This window comes from Solanum dulcamara, chromosome 10 (genome assembly GCF_947179165.1).
Source record: "Solanum dulcamara chromosome 10, daSolDulc1.2, whole genome shotgun sequence".
Classification (NCBI taxonomy): Eukaryota; Viridiplantae; Streptophyta; class Magnoliopsida; order Solanales; family Solanaceae; genus Solanum; species Solanum dulcamara.
Window position 1 is genome coordinate 7,513,350 of NC_077246.1, and position 23,263 is coordinate 7,536,612.

At 33.3% G+C, this 23,263-nt stretch overlaps 2 protein-coding genes and 1 long non-coding RNA gene across 5 annotated transcripts; 2 read left to right on the forward strand and 1 right to left on the reverse strand.

The window, feature by feature from the left end:
• Nucleotides 1–2,557: 2,557 nt before the first annotated feature.
• LOC129870178 (probable E3 ubiquitin-protein ligase ZFP1) lies at nucleotides 2,558–15,512 on the forward strand. Of its 3 annotated transcripts, none has more exons than XM_055944828.1 (7): nucleotides 2,558–2,711; nucleotides 2,957–3,053; nucleotides 11,222–12,098; nucleotides 12,498–12,889; nucleotides 13,008–13,106; nucleotides 13,290–13,457; nucleotides 14,984–15,512. In XM_055944828.1, the coding sequence occupies exons 3-7, from the start codon at nucleotides 11,267–11,269 to the stop codon at nucleotides 15,128–15,130; spliced, it is 1,638 nt and encodes a 545-aa protein (XP_055800803.1). In that variant the 5' UTR covers nucleotides 2,558–2,711; nucleotides 2,957–3,053; nucleotides 11,222–11,266; the 3' UTR covers nucleotides 15,131–15,512. The 3 variants fall into 3 exon arrangements, with proteins under 3 accessions (XP_055800803.1, XP_055800804.1, XP_055800805.1); XM_055944829.1 differs by lacking the exon at nucleotides 2,558–2,711 and adding an exon at nucleotides 2,748–2,844; XM_055944830.1 differs by lacking the exons at nucleotides 2,558–2,711; nucleotides 2,957–3,053 and adding an exon at nucleotides 6,195–6,389.
• A 1,705-nt stretch (nucleotides 15,513–17,217) lies between these two features.
• LOC129871116 (ras-related protein Rab11B) lies at nucleotides 17,218–20,399 on the reverse strand. The gene is made up of 2 exons (XM_055945993.1): nucleotides 19,908–20,399; nucleotides 17,218–17,907 (listed from the first exon to the last, which is right to left on the reverse strand). Exons 1-2 carry the CDS (start codon nucleotides 20,129–20,131, stop codon nucleotides 17,478–17,480), a joined length of 654 nt encoding a protein of 217 aa, XP_055801968.1. The 5' UTR covers nucleotides 20,132–20,399; the 3' UTR covers nucleotides 17,218–17,477.
• Nucleotides 20,400–21,911: 1,512 nt separating this feature from the next.
• On the forward strand, nucleotides 21,912–23,263 carry LOC129871608 (uncharacterized). The gene is made up of 3 exons (XR_008762276.1): nucleotides 21,912–21,989; nucleotides 22,639–22,939; nucleotides 23,077–23,263. It is a non-coding gene; the product is annotated as an uncharacterized LOC129871608 (long non-coding RNA).

Consider the following 23,263-nt stretch of genomic DNA (forward strand, 5'->3'; position numbering starts at 1 on the left):
CTACAAACGGATAAACTATAAGTCGAACCAATAAACTTCAAAATCAAACCGACTGATATGGAGCCTTACACACCACCATCTCAACTAAGCTCATATCGATATGAATTGTGGTAGAATGATCGAGATTTCTTCCTTCTTTATTAAATATTTCGAATTTGAGTTAGAGGCAGAACTGGGTGAGTCGAGGGAGTTCATCTAATCCCATTTGATAGAAAGTTACATTATTTATACATGATTAAATCTTCTCCTATACTATAAATATATAGTAAATGTTGAATTCACTTTAATGTGTTTAATTTTTTTATATTTTGAACTCTCTTAATAAAAATCTTGACTTTACCACTAATTCGAGTCTTAAATATATTAAAAAATCTCATTAGGAGCACGCTCCTCAAAAATAGACTTAACAATACATGAATTCAATTAGTCGAGCTCTAATACATATATCGAACATCAGATATTTTTTTTTAAATAAAAAAGAGACATAAATTCATGATAACATTGGCCCCTACCTATCATTAGTAATCGGTAATAATTTTAGTAGATTTTTTTAGGAATCACATAGTGTGGATGACTAATTATCATTTTTCTCTATCCTTTTTTAATTTAAAAAAATCCCTTAAAAATATGATAATCTAGATACATTAATTCAGTAATTCGGATACATTAATTAGAGTTTTATGTATCAGCAGGTAACATTTAAAGTATGATACATTAAATATAGAAATAATTTATGAATCAGAATTAATGTATCCGAATTATTAAATTAATGTATCCAGATAGAAAGAAGAGATTTTTGTATTTTTTGAAATGAATGAGAGTAATGAAAAATGTGGTAAATAAAAAAATGTAATTAGATAATTTTTCCATAATTTTAACGAATTCCAATACATATCTCTTTAATGGTTTGAACGAGTTCAAAAGTTTATGAACTAGTAATAATTTCTTGTTTATCAATTTTCTTCAATTATATTTATATATGCATATATATATTTTTATGGAAATAAAGATATCTTAACAAACAATATTTTAATTTATTGGTTAAACTGTCATCAGTATAAATTTTAATTGAAAATTCATTAAATAATACTTAATAATCATAACGTCAAATCAGTCAATTGCAGAGTAGTATTTAATTGATTTTGGTAGGATATTTTTCCACTGTTCTCCTCATCTGAACATGAAATACTTGTGGTATTTACAAATTCATAAAATTTGTGAATGTGCACTGGCCTAAAAAACCATGACTCATTTAAGTTGTCTTAATTTGAGCAGGTTAATTATTATCTATTTATTAATTCAGTTTATTTTAAAATGACATAATATATAAATATGTTTGTGAAACTTGATTTGTCATTTATGTTCTTTAATTTTGGATATGAATAAGTACATATTTAAGTTTATATAAAATTGAAAAAATGGGTGCACACGTCCTACAGGGCATAATACATGTAGGATGCTACGTAAGACACATAATTTTATGTAGGATATGTAAGACGAATATGTCTATTTGTTTAATTTTATACAAGTTTAAGTGACTATTTGTGCATACCCAAAGTTGAAGGATATAGATTACAGTTATAGCCAAATTTAGCAACACGTTTGTATATTATGCCTTTAAAAATTGCGTTTGTTATTAGGATTAAGAAGACATCTGTCAAAACATTTTAAAACAAGATTTTTTAAAATTGAATTTATGTTATATTTAGTCATAATAATTTATTTTATTAAATACTTAAATAAATTATAAAAAACTAAATAAATATAATAAAATTTAATAACAGTTAACTATAATAATTGTTTAATCCATTTTGACTTATTGGTTAAGAATGATAAATAATCCACCAGTATGTATTTATTCAATTAATTTAGTAAATTTTATATCTAAATGATAATTATTACTTACTCGTTGTTGACTCTTAACCTCTAATATTTTCTTTTAATGTCAAATTCATATATTTTTCAAATGTTTTCTTTAACCTAAATATAATCTACCACATAAGATTTTGTTGAACTGTTTTCCACAGGACTTTGAATTGACTTATAATATTGTTTTTATCGCATGAGTTGGAATTGTCTTTTTTATATTACCAAATTCATTATTATAGTATTAATAATTTTTTTAATTAAAGATTTTGAGTATGATAGATTCTAATTAATAATGTCTTGATAAAATTAGTGATTTAAAATTAAATTTTATTTTGAGACCTAAGTATACATACCTACATAAAAAAAAATTGTGTTGCTTTTTTTTTTTCATAATTGTTTTAGTGTAATATTATACTTCATATAGTAATATTATTATTTATAAAAAAAATGTGTTTTCAATACATTATATTATTGTAAAAATATTATTTATCTTATAATGATGTGAGCAATTTAGTTCAAAGCTTTTAAATTTTTGTTAAAAAGTAGATAGTTATTTATTTATTAATAATATATATTTTGTACTTTTTGATTTTTGAGACGTAACTACACATGAGAAATAAAAAAAATAATGAATTTTATAATGAGATGCAATTACTCAAATACCCTTGAGTGCCTTATCTTGTTAGGGATGACAGCAGGAATTACAAGAAAAATAACGTGGCCAATTAATAGGAGAATCAAACAGCCAATTAGCAGTTAACCGTAAAATTTCCACTTTTCCATTGAAACCTCTGCCTTTTTTCCTTCTCTGATCTATCGATCGTCTAATCAACTTCTATTTGGTTAGTTTTTCATTTTCTAATCGGACCCAATTCATCAAAGTTTCAAATATAATCTTTAATTTCAACGAATTTGGTAATGTGTAGCTATTTCTTGTTTTAAGCATGCGTAGGCTATGGCAAGAAGCAATAATTTGTGGGGTTTCTTGTTAATTTTTAGTTTGATGATTATTGATTGCCATTTTGGTAGATGGGTTTCGTTCTTTTTTTCTAAAAGATTGTTTTTTTGGTTTTTGTGATTTATGTAGGTGTCTTCAACTGTGGTTAATTTATCTGAGCATTTTTGTGCCTTTTATATTTAAAGGCGAAAATCGGGGAAGAAGTTGATATTTGGATGATTAAAAGGTGAGGGCTTCGATTTATTGTATGTTTTCCTTTTCTCATTTATGAATTGCATAGGATTGTGTATCAGTTATTTATGGTAAGTTGACCTTAGCAATACTAGAAGATTATGTTTTCTATGTGTCTTGCTTGGGTGTATGTCCGTGTAACTCGGTTTTCCTTTTATGGTGTTTTGGCAATAATCGATTCAATTGGAGTTCTTTTGATTTATATGTGTGTGTATGCATTCGGTCACTAAGTTGCTTTGGGAGAAGTAATTAGATAGGACATGACACAGCTTCAGCTTATCAAAGATATGACTTTAGATAGGAGGGAGTGAAGGACACGGATTATGATAGAAGGTTAGTAGATAGCAATGTGTTGTTTTGCTGTTTGTTCATATTAGTAGTCGTAGTATTGCTCCTGTAGTTTTTTGTTCTTTGATTTTTATTAATACTGTTGATTCCTTGTATCTCGGTTATCATATTGTCTTGTTGTAGTTTCTGTTATGTTTCTATCTGCTGTTCTTGTACTTCCATTACTTCTTTTGCTGGACTGTTTTTCTTGAGACAAGGTCTATCGGAAAATGACCTCTCTACCTCTGAGGTTAGGGTAAGGTCTTTGTACACTCTACCCCTCTCCATACCTCACTTTGTGGGGCTACACTTTGTATATTGTTGTTGTTGTTGTCATGTAATTTCTGGGTAGTGTTTTTTTCATGATCAGCAAACAGTTGATTGAAAACTGTGTATTTTGTCTTGCCCACTCCTCTGGTAGCCAAACATGACATGATTTGATCACGAAGTCCTAATGTAGGTTGGTGCTGTTTTTTCGAAAAACAACTAAAATCAAGATTTTATCCAGTGTGTTCCTAACTTTAAAAATTTGCATCCAGTTTTGTCTTGTGTATTTTGATTTATTAGCTTTTAAGAATTTGGAGTTTCTTTTGATTTGTTTTAATTCTTCACCCCAGCTACTCCTTGTCCTATAGGTTCCTTGAGTTACTTAAAGTAGGTTCAGAAGCTAGAGTATGTATGACAGCGCATACTAGCTCTATGATGGTTAATAGGTGTTCCCTGAAGAAACATACCCTGTATGGGTGACCAACAACTCCTCCTATCTTGCTTAAGAGAAAAATGCATTCTAATCTAGGTGAAGATTATCATCTACATTGCCAGTTGCTTTGCACTAGAGAGAAGAATAATTAATTCTTTTCTGCTCTATTATTTCTCCTTGTATCTCCTCTTTTTTTCTGTTTACTTTTCCTAAACATTGTTGTTGTGCAATTCCACAAGAAAACCAAAGCCAACCTTGTGAAGTTAGCTAGCTGGATTTCAGAATTGTGGTCATAACTAAAAGCCACTCTGTGCGTAGTGTTTGCAATTCAAAGCATTTGCACGAGAAATGAATTGAAAACAAGATACATTTGAGTTTCCCATAAGTAGCATCAGTTGGAGGCTACTCTTCTTTAACCAGAGTCTAATGTTGATCATCACATATTAAGCTGTATTTTTTGAATCTTGAAACTAATGTTAATTATCACATATCAAGCTGTTCTTTGCTTTTTGAGTCTTTAAAGTGGAAATTACTATCTCTGCATGGTGGATCTACTCTTTTTTCATTGCTATTTGGACCTGTTTCTACTCTTTTAAATTGGTTTTTATTGTTAGTGAGTTAAACATTTGTGATTATATATACATCTTCCCATCTTCATATCATTGAGTCTTGCTTATTTTGTGTATCTAGTCTCTAGGCATGTGTAGCCTTATTAGTATTAAAAAATATGTTTGAATTTTAAACAAGTGACGAATGTTGATCCTATTTAGTTAAGGAAGAAACCATACCCCCAAAAAAGGCATCACATGCCATCTTATAATTTAATATATATGGATAATGTATATGTTTCGAAGCCCTGACATAGTAGCACCACATACTTGCTTGTATTCACATTATTGGCTTCTGTCCTTCTATGGCCTTTATAGTTCTTTGAGGAAACATGTGAAAAGATCATTGAGTGTCGCAAACTTATACATTTTCTAAAAGATTGAACAATTTGCTCTGCACATAGACAAGTAGTGTCCATCGATAATCCATACAAGACCGTAATAGTATATGGTAAAAAAGATTGGAAGAGAAAAAGTTAGAGATTAAAGTGACGCGGTGAAAGTAGTTAAAGAGATGACTGGATATTCAATACCAATATATAAGAATCTTATACATTTATGTTGCTACATAGTTAGTGACAAATATAGTTTTAACACTACTGTGTAATCAAAATAGAGATTTTCTCCAGAACTTTCACGTAAAAAATTTAAAAATGATACAGACTAAACTAATTTCTATCTTTGAGTTGATTCTAATAATCGAATCTCTCAGTTGAGAATGAGGCACAGTAATTATTTGTTCTAACCAGTGTCTTTATCTCGGTAAAGTACGTAAATTAATTGCGTAAAAGTTAAAAGCATCAACATCTATTCAGGGTATGTCAAAATGAAACTGTTAAGCCATTTTGTTTGTGATTGTAAGTTACAAAATAAGAATATTACCTCATTGAAATCATCTTATTTCAATGAGCACATACTGTTTTGGCTTAAATAAAGCATAAAAAGTTTATATACTTTCCATATATAAGGAGAAGTCCCAATCGAACTTGAAATTTGTACAAAATATTTAATCATTGATCAAATGGCTGTCCATTCTTCCATGTATTTCTTTGTTTCAGTTGTTATATGCAGTTAAAATCACACTACTATAAGGTACCAACAAATTCTTGGTCTAGTTGGTTGTCGTTACAGAATGTTCATGGTAATCATGAACTTTTATATGCACCAAATCAAACAGTTAATTGGTTGGGAAAATAAAAATATCACAACATACATAATTGCATGGGTGTTCTATATGTTTCCGACTGCTTTTTTGGTACCAGCAACAAGATCCCAAGAAGTTTTAAATTATCCACGTCTTTCATGCTGTTTCTTTCATTTTAATCCTTACGAGCCCCGTGATGTGTGAATCAAGTTCTACTCATATTTTAGTCTTGAGGGAAGAAAATTCATGTACTCATCCCCTTATTTGGCTCAGATTTCAAAAGGTATCTTACCCCTACTGCAACTTTTTATATCTTGTTTAATTATAAGTGAGTTAAGAAATGCATGCAATTTAATTACAGGAGAAACACTTACTCAACTTACTCATCCATCTCGTCAATTGGATAATGTTGACATCAACCTATTTCCGCCTCACCATCTATATAAACCCGAATTTGAAAAGAGAGACAATAAGTATCAAAAGCCTTTAGCAAATTAAATAGAAGATTGAAGAGGCATCACTAAGTCATCGTGATTCTATTGCTGTTTCAGTGTGAGTCTGGAGCTTCTTATATGCTTGATTCTTTTTTTCCTGCTTCCTGTACTCTTGGCTTCAAATTTAGTTCAAAAATGGTAGAAGATACTTTTTCTCTCTCAGTAGAACTATGTATAAAAGTAAGGAGAATTTGAGAAGATGCCTCAACTTCACACCGTATTTATCTACTTGCAATCCTTATGTTTGTCATATTTCTTTTTAATGCATGACTAAATATATGAATGAAGAATGACCATTCATATTCAATCAGTTGGTTCATATTGAACTACCTTTTCCAATTCCTTATATTTTTCGTATTCTGAACATAGTGAATTATTGGTTAATCAATGTTGTGGTTTATGAAAGGACAATCAATGTTGCAGGTTTAAATTATCCAGGTCTTTCATGCTGGTTTTTAATTGGTTAATCAATGTTGTGGTACAAATGTACATCAACATTATGATGTACATTTGTATATTAACTTTTGACGTAGGGTGTTCCCACTTAAGTATAGTATGATGATACAATATGATGATGATGATGATGGTGATATGATGTGAAAAGGAATTTCTGTTACGCGATTATGTGAGGATAGAAGTCTCTATTTTATTTTGTGGTAGCTATCACCAAAACACATGGACTGTTGTAGATAATTAGATTAGATGGGTTTTTAATAAGTGGCTTTGGGAAATTTATCATGAAGGAATGTTAAATCAGAACAGAATGTGGCTTTTACGAAAACTGTGAGTGCGTGAAGCTTTATTTGGTTTGATGGGAAGTTTCAAATCTCAAAGAAAAAGCTGTTTTTTCTGTCTATCTTTATTTAGTACATCAGGAAACTACAAGGAAGGAGGCCTCAACATTTTAACTTTTATTTGGATACATAATGTGAAAATGGTTTGTGGGGGAAAGAGATCTGGTCATTAGTTACTGAAATTAGGATAGTGTCTTGCATCTATGTTGTGTGTGTTAAAATAGGAATAAGCATATACAATCCTACTTAGAGTAGGAATAGAAATAGGAATAGAAATAGGAATATTAATAGGAATAGAAATAGTAAATAGTATCCTGCTTGGTAAAGAATTGTATTGTAGACTCTATAAATAAGGTCTCTGTGTAATAATGTAGATACACAATAATAATATTTTTCTTCAATATTTCTCACATGGTATCAGAGCCTCTACGATCTTGATAGAGAATCAAAAAGCTTCCGCTGCCGATGGGCGGATATTACCCATATGCCGCCAGTCTGGCCAATGATTATGTTAGCAAAAGTCGGGGTCACCATGTATCTTTTTGGTGACTATTTTTTCATATTTAATTTGCGTAGTACCGTGTATTTTTCTGGACTACTTTCTCATATCTGATTTGTGTAACACCGTGCATCATTCTGATGACTACTTTTTCATATCTTATTTGTGTAGTACCTTTCCAACTTTCTGGTGACTACTTTTCAGATCCAATTTGTGTAGCACCATGGCATCTTTTTGGTGACTACTTTTTTATAACTGATTTACGTAGCACCGTGCCATCTTTTCAGTGACTACTTTCTTATTTGTGTAGGGTCATGCCATCATTTCGACCCTACCCATATAATTTCTATTTTCCAGTAGGGTCATGTCATCATTCCGACCCTACCCATATCATTCTCTTTCTCAGTAGGGTCATGCCATCATTCCGACCCTACTCATATAATTTTATTTCTCAGATTGTGACCACTTTTGAATCTAATAATCAGTGCATGAGCATGTTCCGATCAGTTTTACGGTGACTTTCTTGTTTAAGATCTACTCATCTTTTGACATCTAGACACTCCATATATTTTATACCAAATTTTGAGCACTTTCCAGCGACCATTGCATTGTTTCCAAGAGATTTGAGTTTTCCTGCAATGTTTTTTTCTATTTTAGATTTAATTTTGCCAAAAAAAGAAGTAGGTATTCTCAGATATTTGGGCTGGATTATAGTGATATTCTCTCCCGTGGCTAAAATAGCATATGTCCGCCTTCTTATCTATAGTTATCGTTCTCCATTGGTCTTTTAATCAGTTGGATATTAAGGAGTTGTTTGGTTTGAATACAAATTATGATGGGATTAGTTATGACGGGATAAGTTATGATGAGATTAGTTATGATGGGATAAGTTGTGATGGGATTACTTCTTATTGAGTGTTTGGTTTGTTGCATTCAAAATAATATGTATTATAGAAATTTTAAGAATAAATTATTTGTTTACAAAAATACCCTTTATAGATGTGAAAAGTGATGTATAAAAAGGGTTTAAAGGGATATTTTTGTCATTTACCTACTTTATCACGGGATAACTCCCGGGATAAGTTATCTCGGGATTACTATACCACCAAGAGGAAGGATAACTTATCCCCGATATTAATTATTAATTCCAGGATAAGTTATCCCGGACTTGCCAACGAAACGACAAATTGAATGGCACTATAATTTAATTTCAGGACTATTTGATGTTATCCTTCACACCAAACGACTTCTAAGATTGTTTTTCTTGACGGTGATGTCTAGGAAGAAGTCTATATAAAGCAACCACCTGATTTTGTTGCTCAGGGGGAGTCTGGTATCCTTGTATGTCGATTGTGTAAGTCACTCTATGGTATGGAATAATCTTCTCAAACTTGGTTTGGGAAGTTCAACACTACAATTCAGGAATTTATCACTCTGTGTTTTATCGACATTATGCCCCAAAACCAGTATTTCATGAGAAAACGAAACACTTGAGACTGATTGGCATTATGCATCAAATACAATATTTCATAAGAAGACTAAGCACATTGAGATTGATTGTCTATTTTGTGAAGTCGAGTGATCAACTTGCAGATATCTCACCAAGCTCCTCATCAGTCCTCGTATTAATTACATTTGTAATTGGTAACAAGCTAGGGAAACATGACTTGTATGTACTAGCTTGAGGAGGAGTGTTAGAATAGGACTAAGCATGTGTAAATGTAATAATTTATATTGTTGTGTCAGAGTAGGAATAGAAATAGGAATATTAATAGGAATAGAAATAGTAAATAGTATCCTACTTGGTAAAGAATTATATTGTTGTGTCTATAAATAGAGTTTCTGTATAATAATTTATACACAATAATAATATTTTTCTCCAATATTTCTCTCAATGTGATTAGGCAGAAGGCACTGATGTAATTTACATTCCTTTTCTTTGTCTTTTGTTTGATTAATCAGAAGAAAATGTGTTTGAACAAAGACTGTCTGGAATATTTAGCTATTTCCTTTTAGTAAGTTAAAAAGAAGATGCATCCTTAGTTGTAGTAAATTGAAGTTGTCAGTGAGTCACTTTTTAATGTTAGTATTTTTGGCCATGGATGCATGGGTTGCTGATAAGTCCTCATCTCTGCTTAAAGATGGCAATAATTACTATTACCTAGTTATTGGTTGGATTGCTCATTTCTAACATCACTTTGTTGCTTGGAGGTAAAGCTTTGACATGTAATTCAAAATTCATTTTGATTTCATGAATGGATATGTGTATCACTTAGGTGGCGATGTAATAATATCAAAATTATTCGAATCCAGTTCACAACTATGATTATTTAGAAGATTTTGAATGATTCAGAACTGTGGTAAATTATTCGTTTAAAGGTTGAGTTTTTTTTAATTATTATTATTATTATTATTATATAAAATATGTAAGAGTTTATGAACAGATATAAGATCTGCACTCTAATTTTGGTAGATCGGTGTGACCAGTGAATTCTTGGTTTGCTAGCTGCAAATGGGCTGTAGTTGGTGCGTTCACATGGGTGCTTTTGGTTGAAATTTGCAGACATACCCATTTTACTAAAAGTAGAAACAAAAGTATCTGGCCTCTAATGTTATTTCACATTGCAACAGAAAAGACTGTTTTGCTAAACTACTGATGAAACAAACCTACTGCTGCCAAACTCCATGGCTTCTCCTCTCCACTCTGTTATATTTATTTAGTCAAACCGTTATGTAATGGCTACTTTAACATATCATCCAATGTATGGTGTACATCGGTTGCCAATCAAATTTTTTATCATGTACATCAGTTTCTTAATCAGTGAAACTCACACCCTCCTTCACCCTTGAAATGCCCCAGTTACAAATATAACCCTCTTTTCTACCGCATTAGTAGCTCCACCTTAACCCCTTAATGTATCATCTTCTACTAGCATCCTGCTGTGTTTATTTTTTTCTGAGGCAGTGTGCGACAGTCTCACTGCCCTGCCTGAATATCTGAATATCTACCACAAGAATGTGGATCTCTATATCTTCAGTGATATGGCGTTTAAGCTCTCTGCCAGAACTGATATCCTACTTGATTTGTGGGATACGAGAAGTTTAGGTGAAGACTAAATAATTTGGTTTGGCATCTTGAAGATATACCCTTCATGACTAGTGAATTCGTCAATGATTGGTTAAGGTGATTCTGAATGCAGAAAGGAGAGCTCGCTAAGTCTCCCCACACCATATTTATTTGGTTCATTATATTTACACATGTAACTACTATAGAAAAAACACTAAAGAGTTTTGTGGTTTTATTACTCATTAGTGTTTATATTGAGGTGATGATATGTGTTACTGAGCTCAATTTTTCTGAATCAAAATGTAAATCCTAAAGATCTTGAATAAGAACTACTTAAGTTCTAGGTTCAGTATTGAACTTCACTTATTGGGATGAGCATGGATAAAGATTGAAATAAGCATCCATTGATCTAGATGTCCATTTACAAATAAAATGATTATCAGCTGGCCATCTATCAAGTTTATGCAATTTCTTAGTCAATGATGTTATTAGGATGCAGTATGTATTATAGCTTGTTCTCCTGCAAGCAGGTATCACCCCACAAAATTGTAACCACGAAGATAGGCAAAAGGAGCATGTCACACGGTAATCGCATAATTGATATGGAAGCAGATCAGCAAGGTCAAGAGTTTTTTCATTCAGCGCCTTGCATGTTTTATGGGAGCATAGCGACTTTACCACAGCCTACTGTCCATGCGGTAGTACCAGCTCCCGTGAATGCTTGTAATATGTATTTGCACCATGTATCAGACCATCAAGAGGGTACCTTAACATATGTGTTGACACAGTACAATGGGATTCAACATCAGCATCCTGCCAGCAATCCTGACCTAGCCATTCCTGCTTCGTCAAATCATTACAATCCTTACATGGCTGTTCCATCCGCTTCTGGAGATTTCCCCATTCCAGTAAATCATGGGCCACATGATCGGCTTCATTCAAGCTCTCACAACATCCTTGGAATGAATTCAGATTATGGAAGGAACAATCATTACATAGATGATGTCAGAGGCTCATTTAAGAGAAAGAATGCTGAAGGAATTCCTGCAAATCTTCAATATCATCATGCTTTGGCAGGTTCCAGTTCTTCTGTTGCTCCAGTAATTGCAAGGGCACACGAATCTGATGTTTCAATGGATGCTGCATCATTTACACCACCAGATTATGGAGGCAATTCATCATCATTCATTGAAGATGGAGCACCAAGAATTATGAGTAACAGATCGGGTGCTAGTGGTCCAGAAAATATCGCACGACGTAACCACAATCATTTATTTCAAGGAAACTATATAAGTCAGACCCATCAGTTGCCTGGCAATCCTTGGTTGGACCTGCAGTTCAACAGCAATGGTAGTGAGACTCAAACTTGGGCCTGGAATCAGGCTGCTCCTTTACCCTATGTACCTGGTAATTTATGTTCATTTTTTAATTGAAATTTAGGGATCTAATTTTTCTAGGTTTATCGTTGCTAATCATCTCCTTGTTTAACGTTTTCTGAAAGTCTTTTGTTTTAAAGATTTGTTTTCTTATGTGCTACTGGCATGCCAACCCAGCTGAACAATGAATCTTTCAGCTTCCTTTTGGCCTCTTATTTTAAATGGAAAAATCCACAGGAAACATGTCTTATTTTCCTTTTGCCTTTACTTCCATTTTGTTAATTTATCTTGTATTGATAAATGACTTGCATGTGTGTCCCCTTTTTTCTATATCTCCAGTGAATCCCCCCCTCCCTTCTTTAAATCTTCAAGTGATGTCATTTAACTTCAGGAACTGTTTGCGTCTGCTTGCTTTTCTTTATTACACTAGGTGGCATTGGAGGCTGCATAGATGCTGGAAACATGGGTGTGCGAGGTTATCATATGACATCAAGCAATGGAGGTTTGACTAGTTTTCTGCATCCACCCATTCCTCAAGGGCACCCAGGACTTCATCATCTGCTACCTAATATTCAAGGAATGAGAGGCCAGCCTATCACCTTCCCTCCGCAAATGACAGCATCATCCTCACACAGACACCTAGCAAATAATTCGTCCAATATCACCCCGAACCTAATGCAAGGCGTTGTAGAGGCAGGACCCAGATATATGCCCTCCCTACCAACTGGCTTTGGGTTGTACAGACCTCATCGAAGGGCTATCGTGCTTGAAAGAAATACTGGACATCAGAACCTTCCTAACATGAGAGTTCTGCCAGAAGATGTAAACCTTTTCTCTGTTTGACCATGTCTCGTTACTTCCTTTGTCATTATTGTTGTCTAATTTGATGTTATAGAATTGAATGCTAATGGGTTTATCTCTTCATGGTTGTTATATGTAGGGAGTGGCGATGCTGGATGTTTCAGGCTACCATGAAGTTAACAATCCCATTGATCAGCACAGAGATATGCGTTTGGATGTAGATCACATGTCCTACGAGGTGAGCAATTGATGTTTTGATTATATTACTGTCTCAGATTTGTCCTGATGGTTAATCAGTACATGCGAAGTATCTATATTGTTTGTGTGTTATGTACTAGTTTGGAGTGTTATTGACTGCTCTGCAATTAATTTGCTTTATATCTACTAATAAAATTTCTGCAACTTTAAATTTCTCTACCAGGAGCTTCTTGCACTGGGGGAGCAGATTGGCAATGTGACAACTGGATTGTCAGATGAAATAATCATTAACCGTTTGAAAACAAGACCATTTTCGCCCCCCGTTATTCCTTGCACCCTGGAAACTGCTGCATGCTTGGATCACGAAGCTGATTTCTGTGTCATATGCCAGGTATTGACGCTAACTTATACTTTGAGTAGGAGTAGGTTTGCCTGAGTTTTGCAGGGATCACTCTGGGGGTGTCTCTGCTTCAGTCTCCTTTTCTCCCATCCATTTTTATTTTAGGTCCTGATTTAGTACACTAACCAATACAAATCAGATGGGTGTAAGCTCTTGCACAAACAACCTCATTAGTAGGTTTTAATTTGTTACTCTCTTTGTTTCAATTTGTTTGTCTTACTTTCCTTTTTAGTCCATTTCAAAAAGAAGGGACTCATTCTGGGGATGGCTCTGCTTCAGTCTCCTTTTCTCCCATCCATTTTTATTTTAGGCCCTGATTAAGTACACTAACCAAGACAAATCAGATGGGTGTAAGCTCTTGTACAAACAACCACATTAGTAGGTTTTAATTTGTTACTCTCTTCGTTTCAATTTGTTTGTCTTACTTTCCTTTTTAGTCCATTTCAAAAAGAATGTCTCTTTTTCTTTTTTGACAATTCTTTAATTCTAACTTTCCACATGATATGTTTAAGACCGCAAGATTAAAGGGCATTTTGGTACATTTTACATATCTTTAGTTTAAGACCACATGATTCAAAAGTCTTCTTTATTTTCTTAAACTCCGTATCAAGTCAAACCAGACAAATAAATTGAAACGAGGGAGTATTAAACTTCATTCCAAATGAACTTTCTAGGAAATGTTCGTATATCTCTTAATTTATGTTCTTATATCTGCTAGTTATTCTTGTTTTCACTCTCTTTGATGAAGATATTCTTGTTTTAACTCTGATAATCATCAATCTCTTCCGTTCACACTTTTCTTTTTTTAAAAAATGTCTTTTTTTCCCCAATCTTACTGTGGTTAAATAAATTTCCTTTGATGCTTCACATGGTAAGTCAAGTTTGGGAGACAAAATGTATTAAGCAGAAATATGAAGTTGGTACAATTGTCCCCTTATAATGCTTTTATTCTTCCTCCTAATAAAGAATATAATAATTTTACAAATCCATCCACTTGGAGAACTTTTGCATTTGGAACTGATTTCTCTTTCTTTTCCTATATTCCACGTAACTCTAAAAGTGACGGTAGAAAATGTTATGGAGAAAGAATAGTTGATATCCAAATAAAAGAACTAAGTGTTCTTTTGGGTGTTGGTATCTATTTAAGCAAGAGAGTAGCGTAGACTGTCAGCTGAATTGTTGACTAACAGTTTGCTTGTTAGCATTGTTTCGAAATAAACTAAAGAGGATGCTTTGGATTTGTTCCTAAAGCTTTATAAGTTTTCCTATCATCACAGTAGGATGGCATCATTAATTTTTGGACCAGGCAGAGTATTGCCTTGCCACTAAGACGTTTCTGTTCATCTTCTTTATAATTCTGTCTATTGTTATTTATGTTGTCTGGATTTGTAATGCATGATTATTTTCCAATTATGCGCTGTTAATGCTTTACTGTGCTTCTACATTTCCTTGTTTTCTTTATTTTAGTTGTTCTTATATCTCTGATGGCTTGCAATGTATATTTTGCCTTGATTCAGACTGATTACAACAACCAAGAAACTATAGGAACTCTTGATTGCGGGCATGAATATCACGCGGAGTGCGTAAAGAAGTGGTTGGTTGTGAAGAACACTTGCCCCATCTGCAAATCCACCGGATTGTCAATAGAAAGAAAAGATTTGTGAAATACAAGGAGGAGTTGGTTGGTTGGTGGATGAATAATTATAAGAGTGGGACATTTTGTTCTCCTGCAAAATATTTGTTCTTTAACAAGAGGAAACCTGTATAATTATATATATTTTGTATATACTTTGGCTAGATGTTAGCATATAACTTGGTGACCTTAATTTGTCACCTGACTTTGTACAGACCTCGTAATTTTGTTGGAACCATGTGCATGTATTGTGAATTTTGTACAGACATCTGAAATTTTCTTGTTCGACCGCGCATGACTACTGTATCCTTTCTGGATTAATGTATTTGTGTTGTGTTGTGTATGACAGACATATCCACAACTGAATGCTGGATTCAAGTTCTTAAATTTGTATCTAAGGTGATGGTCATTGATTCTTTTTTGTTACTGCTGATACAGTACAAGTAATGGTGCTCATGCTTTTCAACTAGCAACTCATCATGCCATCTTTGTAATGCTTATGGTATAACTAGTTAGTGATATTTTCTATAATGCATATGGTATGACTAGTTAGTGATATTTTCTATAAGGTATAATACATTAACGTGTCCTTTAACTTGACGTTGGGTGGTATCTATGCCCTCCAACTTTGAGTGTGCACAAGTAGGGACTTAAGCTATTATAAAGCTGAACAAGTAAACACACGTGACCTACATGGCAAATTGCGCAACTTTATGATAGTTTAAATACTTATTTGTGCACCTCAAAGTTAGAAGACATATATGTCAACTGAGGCCAAGTTAAAAGGGTATGTTTATGCATTATGCCTTTCTGTAGTGTTGATCATGCTTATCACCGTTGGTATATGATCACTACTTGGAAAAATACTTATCTCAATGATAGGTGAACTAATTAGATGGGTCATTGCAAATTTGGATCTGATCTTTAATTGAGAATCAACATCTGATCATGACTATTCGATAAACGGAGACTGAGGTGGAGATCACAGATGCAACACAATAACATGTGATGCTCATGAGTCGACTTCCTCTAAAAGAAACTAAATCAATTAAGTTGATTTTTGAATATTAGAATCAAACCAAATCAATTAAATCGATATTTCATTGCATTTTTAAATAATTTGATTTTTTGTCAGCTTTAAAAATTATATACTATATGACAATATACTTTAAAGCACATATTAAATTGATTATATTCCAATATAACACTACGGACAATCAATTTCTCTTTTGGTTAACATTAATTTATTTGGATGAAATAAACAAGGATATCTCATAAGTTGAAATAATTCATAAAATTAGCTATTTCGCGTTTTGTACGGATAGCTAATATCTCACTATTTTAGTAAAAATGTCTTATAGAAATAATTAATACCCGTAATTAAACACATGATAAAATAATTTTATATTTGATTATAAATTATTATCCTTAGTCTACCCATCAAACAACGTAGGTTTATCTGCATATTCTGAATGCAACACTGACATAGTTTTGGGAATTTACATACATTTAGCTTTAACTAATCCATAAACAAAAGAAATGATTTCATTTTCCCACTTTAAAGAATACTTTTTTTTTGTTTCATGAAAGATACTTTTATATAAAGTAAAATTATTATACGCTACATTAGACCAATTACAGACGCCTTAAAGAATACTTCATCAAAACTCTTTTCTAATAAACCCTTAGTTTCATTTTGTTTGCCTGACTTTAACTTGACACAAAGGTAAAATAAAAATTAATTTTTTTTTTTGAATCTTGTGGTGTTTAACTAAAGATACATAGTATTTATTCAAATATTCTTTAATCTTGTGAGCTTAAACATGTCATGTGAAAAAATTGAAATTAAAGAATTACCACAAAAAGAAAAAAAACTAAAACGAAAAGTAAAACAACCAAATTGAAGTAGAGAGAGTATAAGATAAAATGGCAACTAATTAACAATCCTAAGAAACATTATTCTTCAGAAAAACCCAAAATCACTTGCTCTTCTACATGTTATACACAATAACTACATGTTATACACAATAACAACTAAGTTGCGACGACGACTATATATAATTTTTTATTGATAATGTTTCTCCATTTAAACTCATTTCATGCCATAAACATACCAAATAAAATATAATGTAAATGTATATAAATAATAGTAAAAATCTTTTCAGTAAATTGGATGAAAACAGAAGCAAAGAGTCAAAAGACTAGCAAAATAGGGTACAAACTAAAGGTAAGTTTAATGAAACAATACATAGGTGGAATGGAATAATATAAGTAGAGACATCATTTCCTAAGATTTTCAAAACTGGGAATACTCAATGCAACTATAGGAGAAGCCATTTGGAAGCTTAACTTCACTGATGTCTTGATTTTTTTTTAGCTTAGACAGAGCAGCAACCAACTTTTTTCACAGCTGAAACATCATCCTTGCCAACATTTATAGTTTGCCCCTTCGGCAACGCAGCAGGATCATCCCCAACTTCGAGTGCTTTCCGACATACCACCTTGTATATCTCGGTCAATACTTCTGTAAATGCATTCTCAACGTTCAAGGACTCAAGTGCTGAAGTCTCCATAAAGAAGGTACTCTCTCTTTCAGCAAAGGCCTTGGCGTCCTCTGTTGAAACAGCACGCAAGTGACGTAAGTCGGCCTTGTTCCCAACGAGCATTATGACTATATTTTGGTCGGTATGGTCTCGAAGCTCTTTTAACCATCTCTCAACATTTTCAAATGTGACATGTCGAGTGATATCGTACACAAGCAATGCACCGACAGCACCTCTGTAGTATGCACTTGTAATTGCACGGTACCTGTTTGTCCGACACGGGTAAAGGAAGTTTTAATTAGTCTCCACTTCTAATAAGGTGCCAATCTTACCGTGCCAAAGTAGAACAGAAGAGATTTCAAACCAAAGATTTAACAGAGCTCAAACATAAGCTCAACACTTGAAATTGAAAATCAAACCCGAAAATGAACTTATCAGGAATTAGGCTAGCTGGCAGAAGAAAGTCGCAGGTTAAGCAATAAAACGGCAACGAAGGAAAGCAAGAAACATAAGACTATAACCTACGAGAACCACAACAGAAGGACTACAAGGATAAACACCCTTCTCTTTCTCTTAGGATGTCAGTTAACTATTTCGAGTACATGAGGGAAGCTCATCTTTCATACATGTATACACATCTACACTCAAGCGTTTAGTTCGAAAATTGCAACAGTGAACCACCACTTAAAATGGCATTATGAGGAGATTATTTCTGACACCTAAGCTGCAGAAATAGATAACAGTCGATGGTTGTGATTAATTAAGTGCAAATGGTACCCTTTTTCTTTTTGACAAGTAGGGGAAAATAGTACCCATTCTTTAAAAAAGCCCTCTAGTCTCACCTGAAAAAGAAAGTTTTTAGCAAATGTCAATTAGCACTTAAATGAGAGGATGTTAGATAGGACATAATTAATAGACTAGTACTACCATACATGCACAAGTCCAACTTTTCCAACTAGTTTGCTATAAATATAACATTGCCAACAAGCCAATTTTTGTTACTTTTATTTATAAGCGAGAAATTCACGAGGGCTTGTGGCGCACCGCTTGAAACTAATGGATAATGGACCCACCTCTCTACCCTTTTCCAATTAAATACAGTGTACCAGGATTTTGACTGCAGTAGGCTTCAAACCATTGACGTGCCCCTAAGCCACTCATCATGCACTGCCCTCTTACCACGAGCCAAAGCCCTAGGGACCACATTTGCTCCACTCCTTAGTTGTTCGTTCTTGTACCATTTCTTTCCTTTTCTTTAATTAGATGATATCCATATTTGACGCCTTAAACCTCAAAGATTTATCCTTTGTGATTACGAATGGCCGGGAATGCCTGACAACTCAATTTATCTGATAAACTACTAGGTGCTCATATAGCCCCTGGATTAATCGTATTCTGGGCTGGAGCAATGAACTATCACGCCTATATGGAAGTTTAACGTGCAAATGTCATTTGTTCTCACCTATAATTTACAACTTTAGAAGAAAAACAAGTAAAAAAATCACCTTTTAGAAGAAGTCAGAAGTAAATTCAGGTTTACAAGTGAAGACTTGACCCACAACTACACTTGCTCGTTGACTAAAAGACACTAACCGGAGGCATTGACCCATAGGTTTATACTTGCTAGCTAACATTCAGAAAGCAGCTCTACAATACCAAGCGAGACAGAGCAATCTTATCCTTCACATCCTCCTTAGCAATACAAAAACAACAACATATCCTGTGTAATCATACAAGTGGAGTGAGTCTAAGGAGGGAAGGATGTTCGCAAACCTTATCCCTACCTTTGTGGAGGTAGAGAGACACCTTAGAGATAGATATACACAACAACAACAACATACCCCATGTAGTCTCACAAAAGTGGAGTCTGAGAGGATAAAGGGTACACAGACCTTACCACTCACTCTACCTCCGAGGTAGAGAAGCTGTTTACCATATGTACAAAGTACTATAGAGACAAAAAAATCTAGATGGCAACATAACATACAAAGTAACGCAAGGTCTTCTAGCTTCTACATATCTTTAATTGAGCTAGGGAACTTTCTCCCTTACCTATGTAACTACCAATCCTTTTTAAATCTTGCAAAATCTCAAAAAGATGTTAACTTTTTTTGGGGGAAAAGTTTATTAACTCATTATTTATCAGATTCTTAGCAGAATTGAAACAAAACCCTATTTAAGAAGTTAAATTAGCAACTTATACACAAGTTTCAAGAGCATAAGATTGCCAAATCAAAAGAGATTCAAAGAGTAAAAAAAACACACCTTTCTTGTCCAGCAGTATCCCAAATCTGGGCTTTGATGATCTTATCATCGACCTTAATGCTACGGGTAGCGAATTCAACACCAATAGTAGATTTAGATTCAAGATTGAACTCGTTCCTGGAGAATCGAGAGAGCAAGTTGGATTTGCCGACCCCAGAATCCCCAATTAACACCAACTTGAACAGATAATCGTAATCATCTTCAGCTCTATACCCACCTGCCATTTACTATTAATTCTAACAAAATTAACTATTTGGCCTTTTCAGTAATCAATATCCAAAGAGCTTTGGAGAGTTGAGAGTTCAAGAAAAAGAAAGTTGTTGCTGCTACTACTAAAAAGAGGTAGGTGGCAATAAAGGGTTCATTTGACGAGCACTAAATAATAATAAGATTTCAGTATATTTTGTAATTTTTGTGAAATTTAACTCTGTACAGTCCTGTGGAGTTCAATGAAGTTTTTTTTTTTTTCTCTTCAAATTCTACGATAATCTGCAATTGTTATTACTTCGGCCACGGCCTTTTGTCTTTTGGGTGTGTATACTGCACTTTATATACATCAATAAACTACACTTTATAATAGCATGTAAATCATATAAAAAATATAAACCGCGCTAGATAAGTCTTAGCAACAAATTTAACTCAAAAAACATTAAGAAGAGATCAATTGGGACCATCCAACTAACTTAACCATACCGAAGGACATCAAGAAAGCTTTTACAACGGTGAAAATGGGAGATGATGGTCACATATGAGTCTTTGTGGATTTGGTTAAGAATGAAAATGTTTTTCTATGATAAATATTTGTTTTAAAAAAAAAAGATAAATGGAGATTTTGGAACTGCTCCATCTTTAATTGAAGGTCTCGGATTCAAATTTTAGGCATAGAGAAAATTTTGTTGCGAGCGCCACTCCTAAATGAGTTCTGCAATGTGTGATCCAAATTTAATCGAAACTCCAGATACTGGATGAAAAATAAAAAAAATAAAAAATTAAGAATGTAGTGTAGTGAATTGGACTTTTGCTCCCTTAATTGAAAGTATCAGATTTGAGTCCTGGGTATGGTAAAATTCTTACACTTTGTTTGGATGGTTGTTATCTATTGTATTGTTAGTTTAAATACATTATTTTTTTATTGTTACTTAAATTCTATTATATTGTATTGTTTAAATTCATCGTTAGTTAACGATAAAAAACCTATTTTATGTAACAACCAATTTGGTGTGATCGCATTGTTACCTTAATATTTTCTTCTAATTTTGTCTTTATTTATTATTTAATAATTATATTTCATCTTTTACTCTATCTTTTCATAGTAGCTCTAACCTGTACCCTAATCTTCTTGTTCAAATCATGGATGTGTGACATTATGTAACGAAGGAGAACGATACAATCTATCCAAATATTGTATTCATTAAAATAATACAGTACGATACAATACAATACATTATGAAACAATACGTAACAATCAGCCAAGCAAAGTTTTAGTAGGGAGCGCTTTTCTTCAAATGAGACCCTATGCAGCACGAATTTGAATTAGTTGGACTCCAATAAGACAACAAATCTTCTAATTTGGGAATGCAATTATCTTCACTACAATTTTAAGTATAAATTCAATTGTTTTGTCTATAACTTGGTGTTATGATATTTCCTTTTAGTCCAATTGTCTTTAATAATCTGAAAATATAAGCTTAGGATTCACTTGACGAGTAATTTAAGCCGTATGCCTATTTTTTTTGTTTTTTTTATTCGATGTCTGATAGTTATATTGGAGCTTGACTAAATTTAGATTCACACCAAAAAGTCCCATATTAGAGGTAAAACGCTTCTTAATAAAGATGACTCCATATCGAGATCTCTTGATTAAAGATGAATAAATACTTACTATTCTCCCACAACCCTTGTTGGCATGCCTATCATGTTCACCTTAAATTGTAGCGTGCAATATACTTATTATGGGCTGGCAAGATAATAAACATGTCAGTGACTTATTATACATTGGCATCAGTTTGTTCTGTGCCTTTGACTTCAAGTCTTCTTTTGTTTGAGTTGACAAAAGATTATAGAATATTGCTTCCCCTTATGGTTAGTCTTACTGTTCAAGGATTTACAAGCTCTAGTAGTGTCAATGTGCATGTAAAAATTATGTTGTTCAGTTAATTGTTTAAAAGATCTTTGTATGTGGTAATTGTATACCTTATGCTTTATTGAAGTATTCTCACAGGTGATTGTCATTCTAGTTAATACCACTTATTCGTTGGGAGTAACTTATCCAACAAAGGAAGATTTTAGAATTTACCAAAAAACATTGTTAAAAGATATAATCAATTGTCTAAAAGAAATTCTCAAATGATATTTGAAGTTACATTTTTAGAGCTCCTTTTAGTCATTAGACATAATAGTAAGTCGTATCCCAACACCCATAGCCATATTCTTATTTGTGTGTATGGATTCTAAATTTTAGGTGACTCTGAATCCGTTTCTTAGATCCATACGTGTGTTGGATGCTTTGCACCTTAGTCCATGTAATAGGTCGTGAAAGATGATTAGAAGGTAGAATTCTTCTTCACTTCTATCATCTTTTTTTTTGTTCGCGGGGGGAGGGCGGGGGGTATCACTTGTTGCACCTAAGTTGCTAGGGTTCTTTAACAGTAACTGGAGCTGTTATCTTTAAATTGTAGTATTATTCCTATATTTGATCTGCCTGTATTTGGTTATTCCTATGTTATTTTAGGTGAAATTACAGTGATGTTGACATGATGACTGGGGTAAACATGCATTTTAAATGATGTGAACATGGTGCTGTTGGACTGGCAATTTGGGTGCCCTCTGTAACCATTCAAGCAAAGGAAGTGGGGGCATCAGTCACCAAGTATGTATCAAAAGGATACTTTATCCTTTCACCAGATGATGAGAAGAATGAAGGGAAGGACTGGAGACACACGACTGAGAGATATGACTTGGAACTAAGTGTGATTGGATATCATAGCAGTCATGAATCTCTTGATGAAGGCCTAATTCTGGAAGATCTAATGGTATGATCTTTCATTCTGCCTCGGTGTGTGACAAAGTTCTCCTCTTATGGGTTCTTACTTTTTCTTTTCTTTTGTTGAAGTATCATTTCATCTTGGTCCTTCTGTTTCAATTCTAAATTGTTTCCGTCAATGACCAGGTTTCTCAGGCTATGTCAAATGATTATTTGAAGGTCTCTCCAAACCAAACTGTGAATTACTGGTCTTCATAGTTTTGTTATTATAGGTAATGCTGAAGATTATCTGGAAAGAATTTTAACATAGGGTGACATTAAATGCAGTTTGTTTAACAACTCAGAGGATTCTTCCAACAGGGATTTGGCACTT

Coding starts and splice junctions, on each gene's coding strand:
- LOC129871116 (XM_055945993.1), bottom strand. CDS start 20,131: ATGGCAGGTGGGTATAGAGCTGAAGATGATTACGATTATCTGTTCAAG. Junction 17,908..19,907: donor GATACTGCTGGACAAGAAAG/GTGTGTTTTTTT, acceptor TCGGACAAACAG/GTACCGTGCAATTACAAGTG.
- LOC129870178 (XM_055944828.1), top strand. CDS start 11,267: ATGTCACACGGTAATCGCATAATTGATATGGAAGCAGATCAGCAAGGT. Junction 12,099..12,497: donor TCCTTTACCCTATGTACCTG/GTAATTTATGTT, acceptor TTATTACACTAG/GTGGCATTGGAGGCTGCATA. Junction 13,107..13,289: donor TAGATCACATGTCCTACGAG/GTGAGCAATTGA, acceptor TTTCTCTACCAG/GAGCTTCTTGCACTGGGGGA.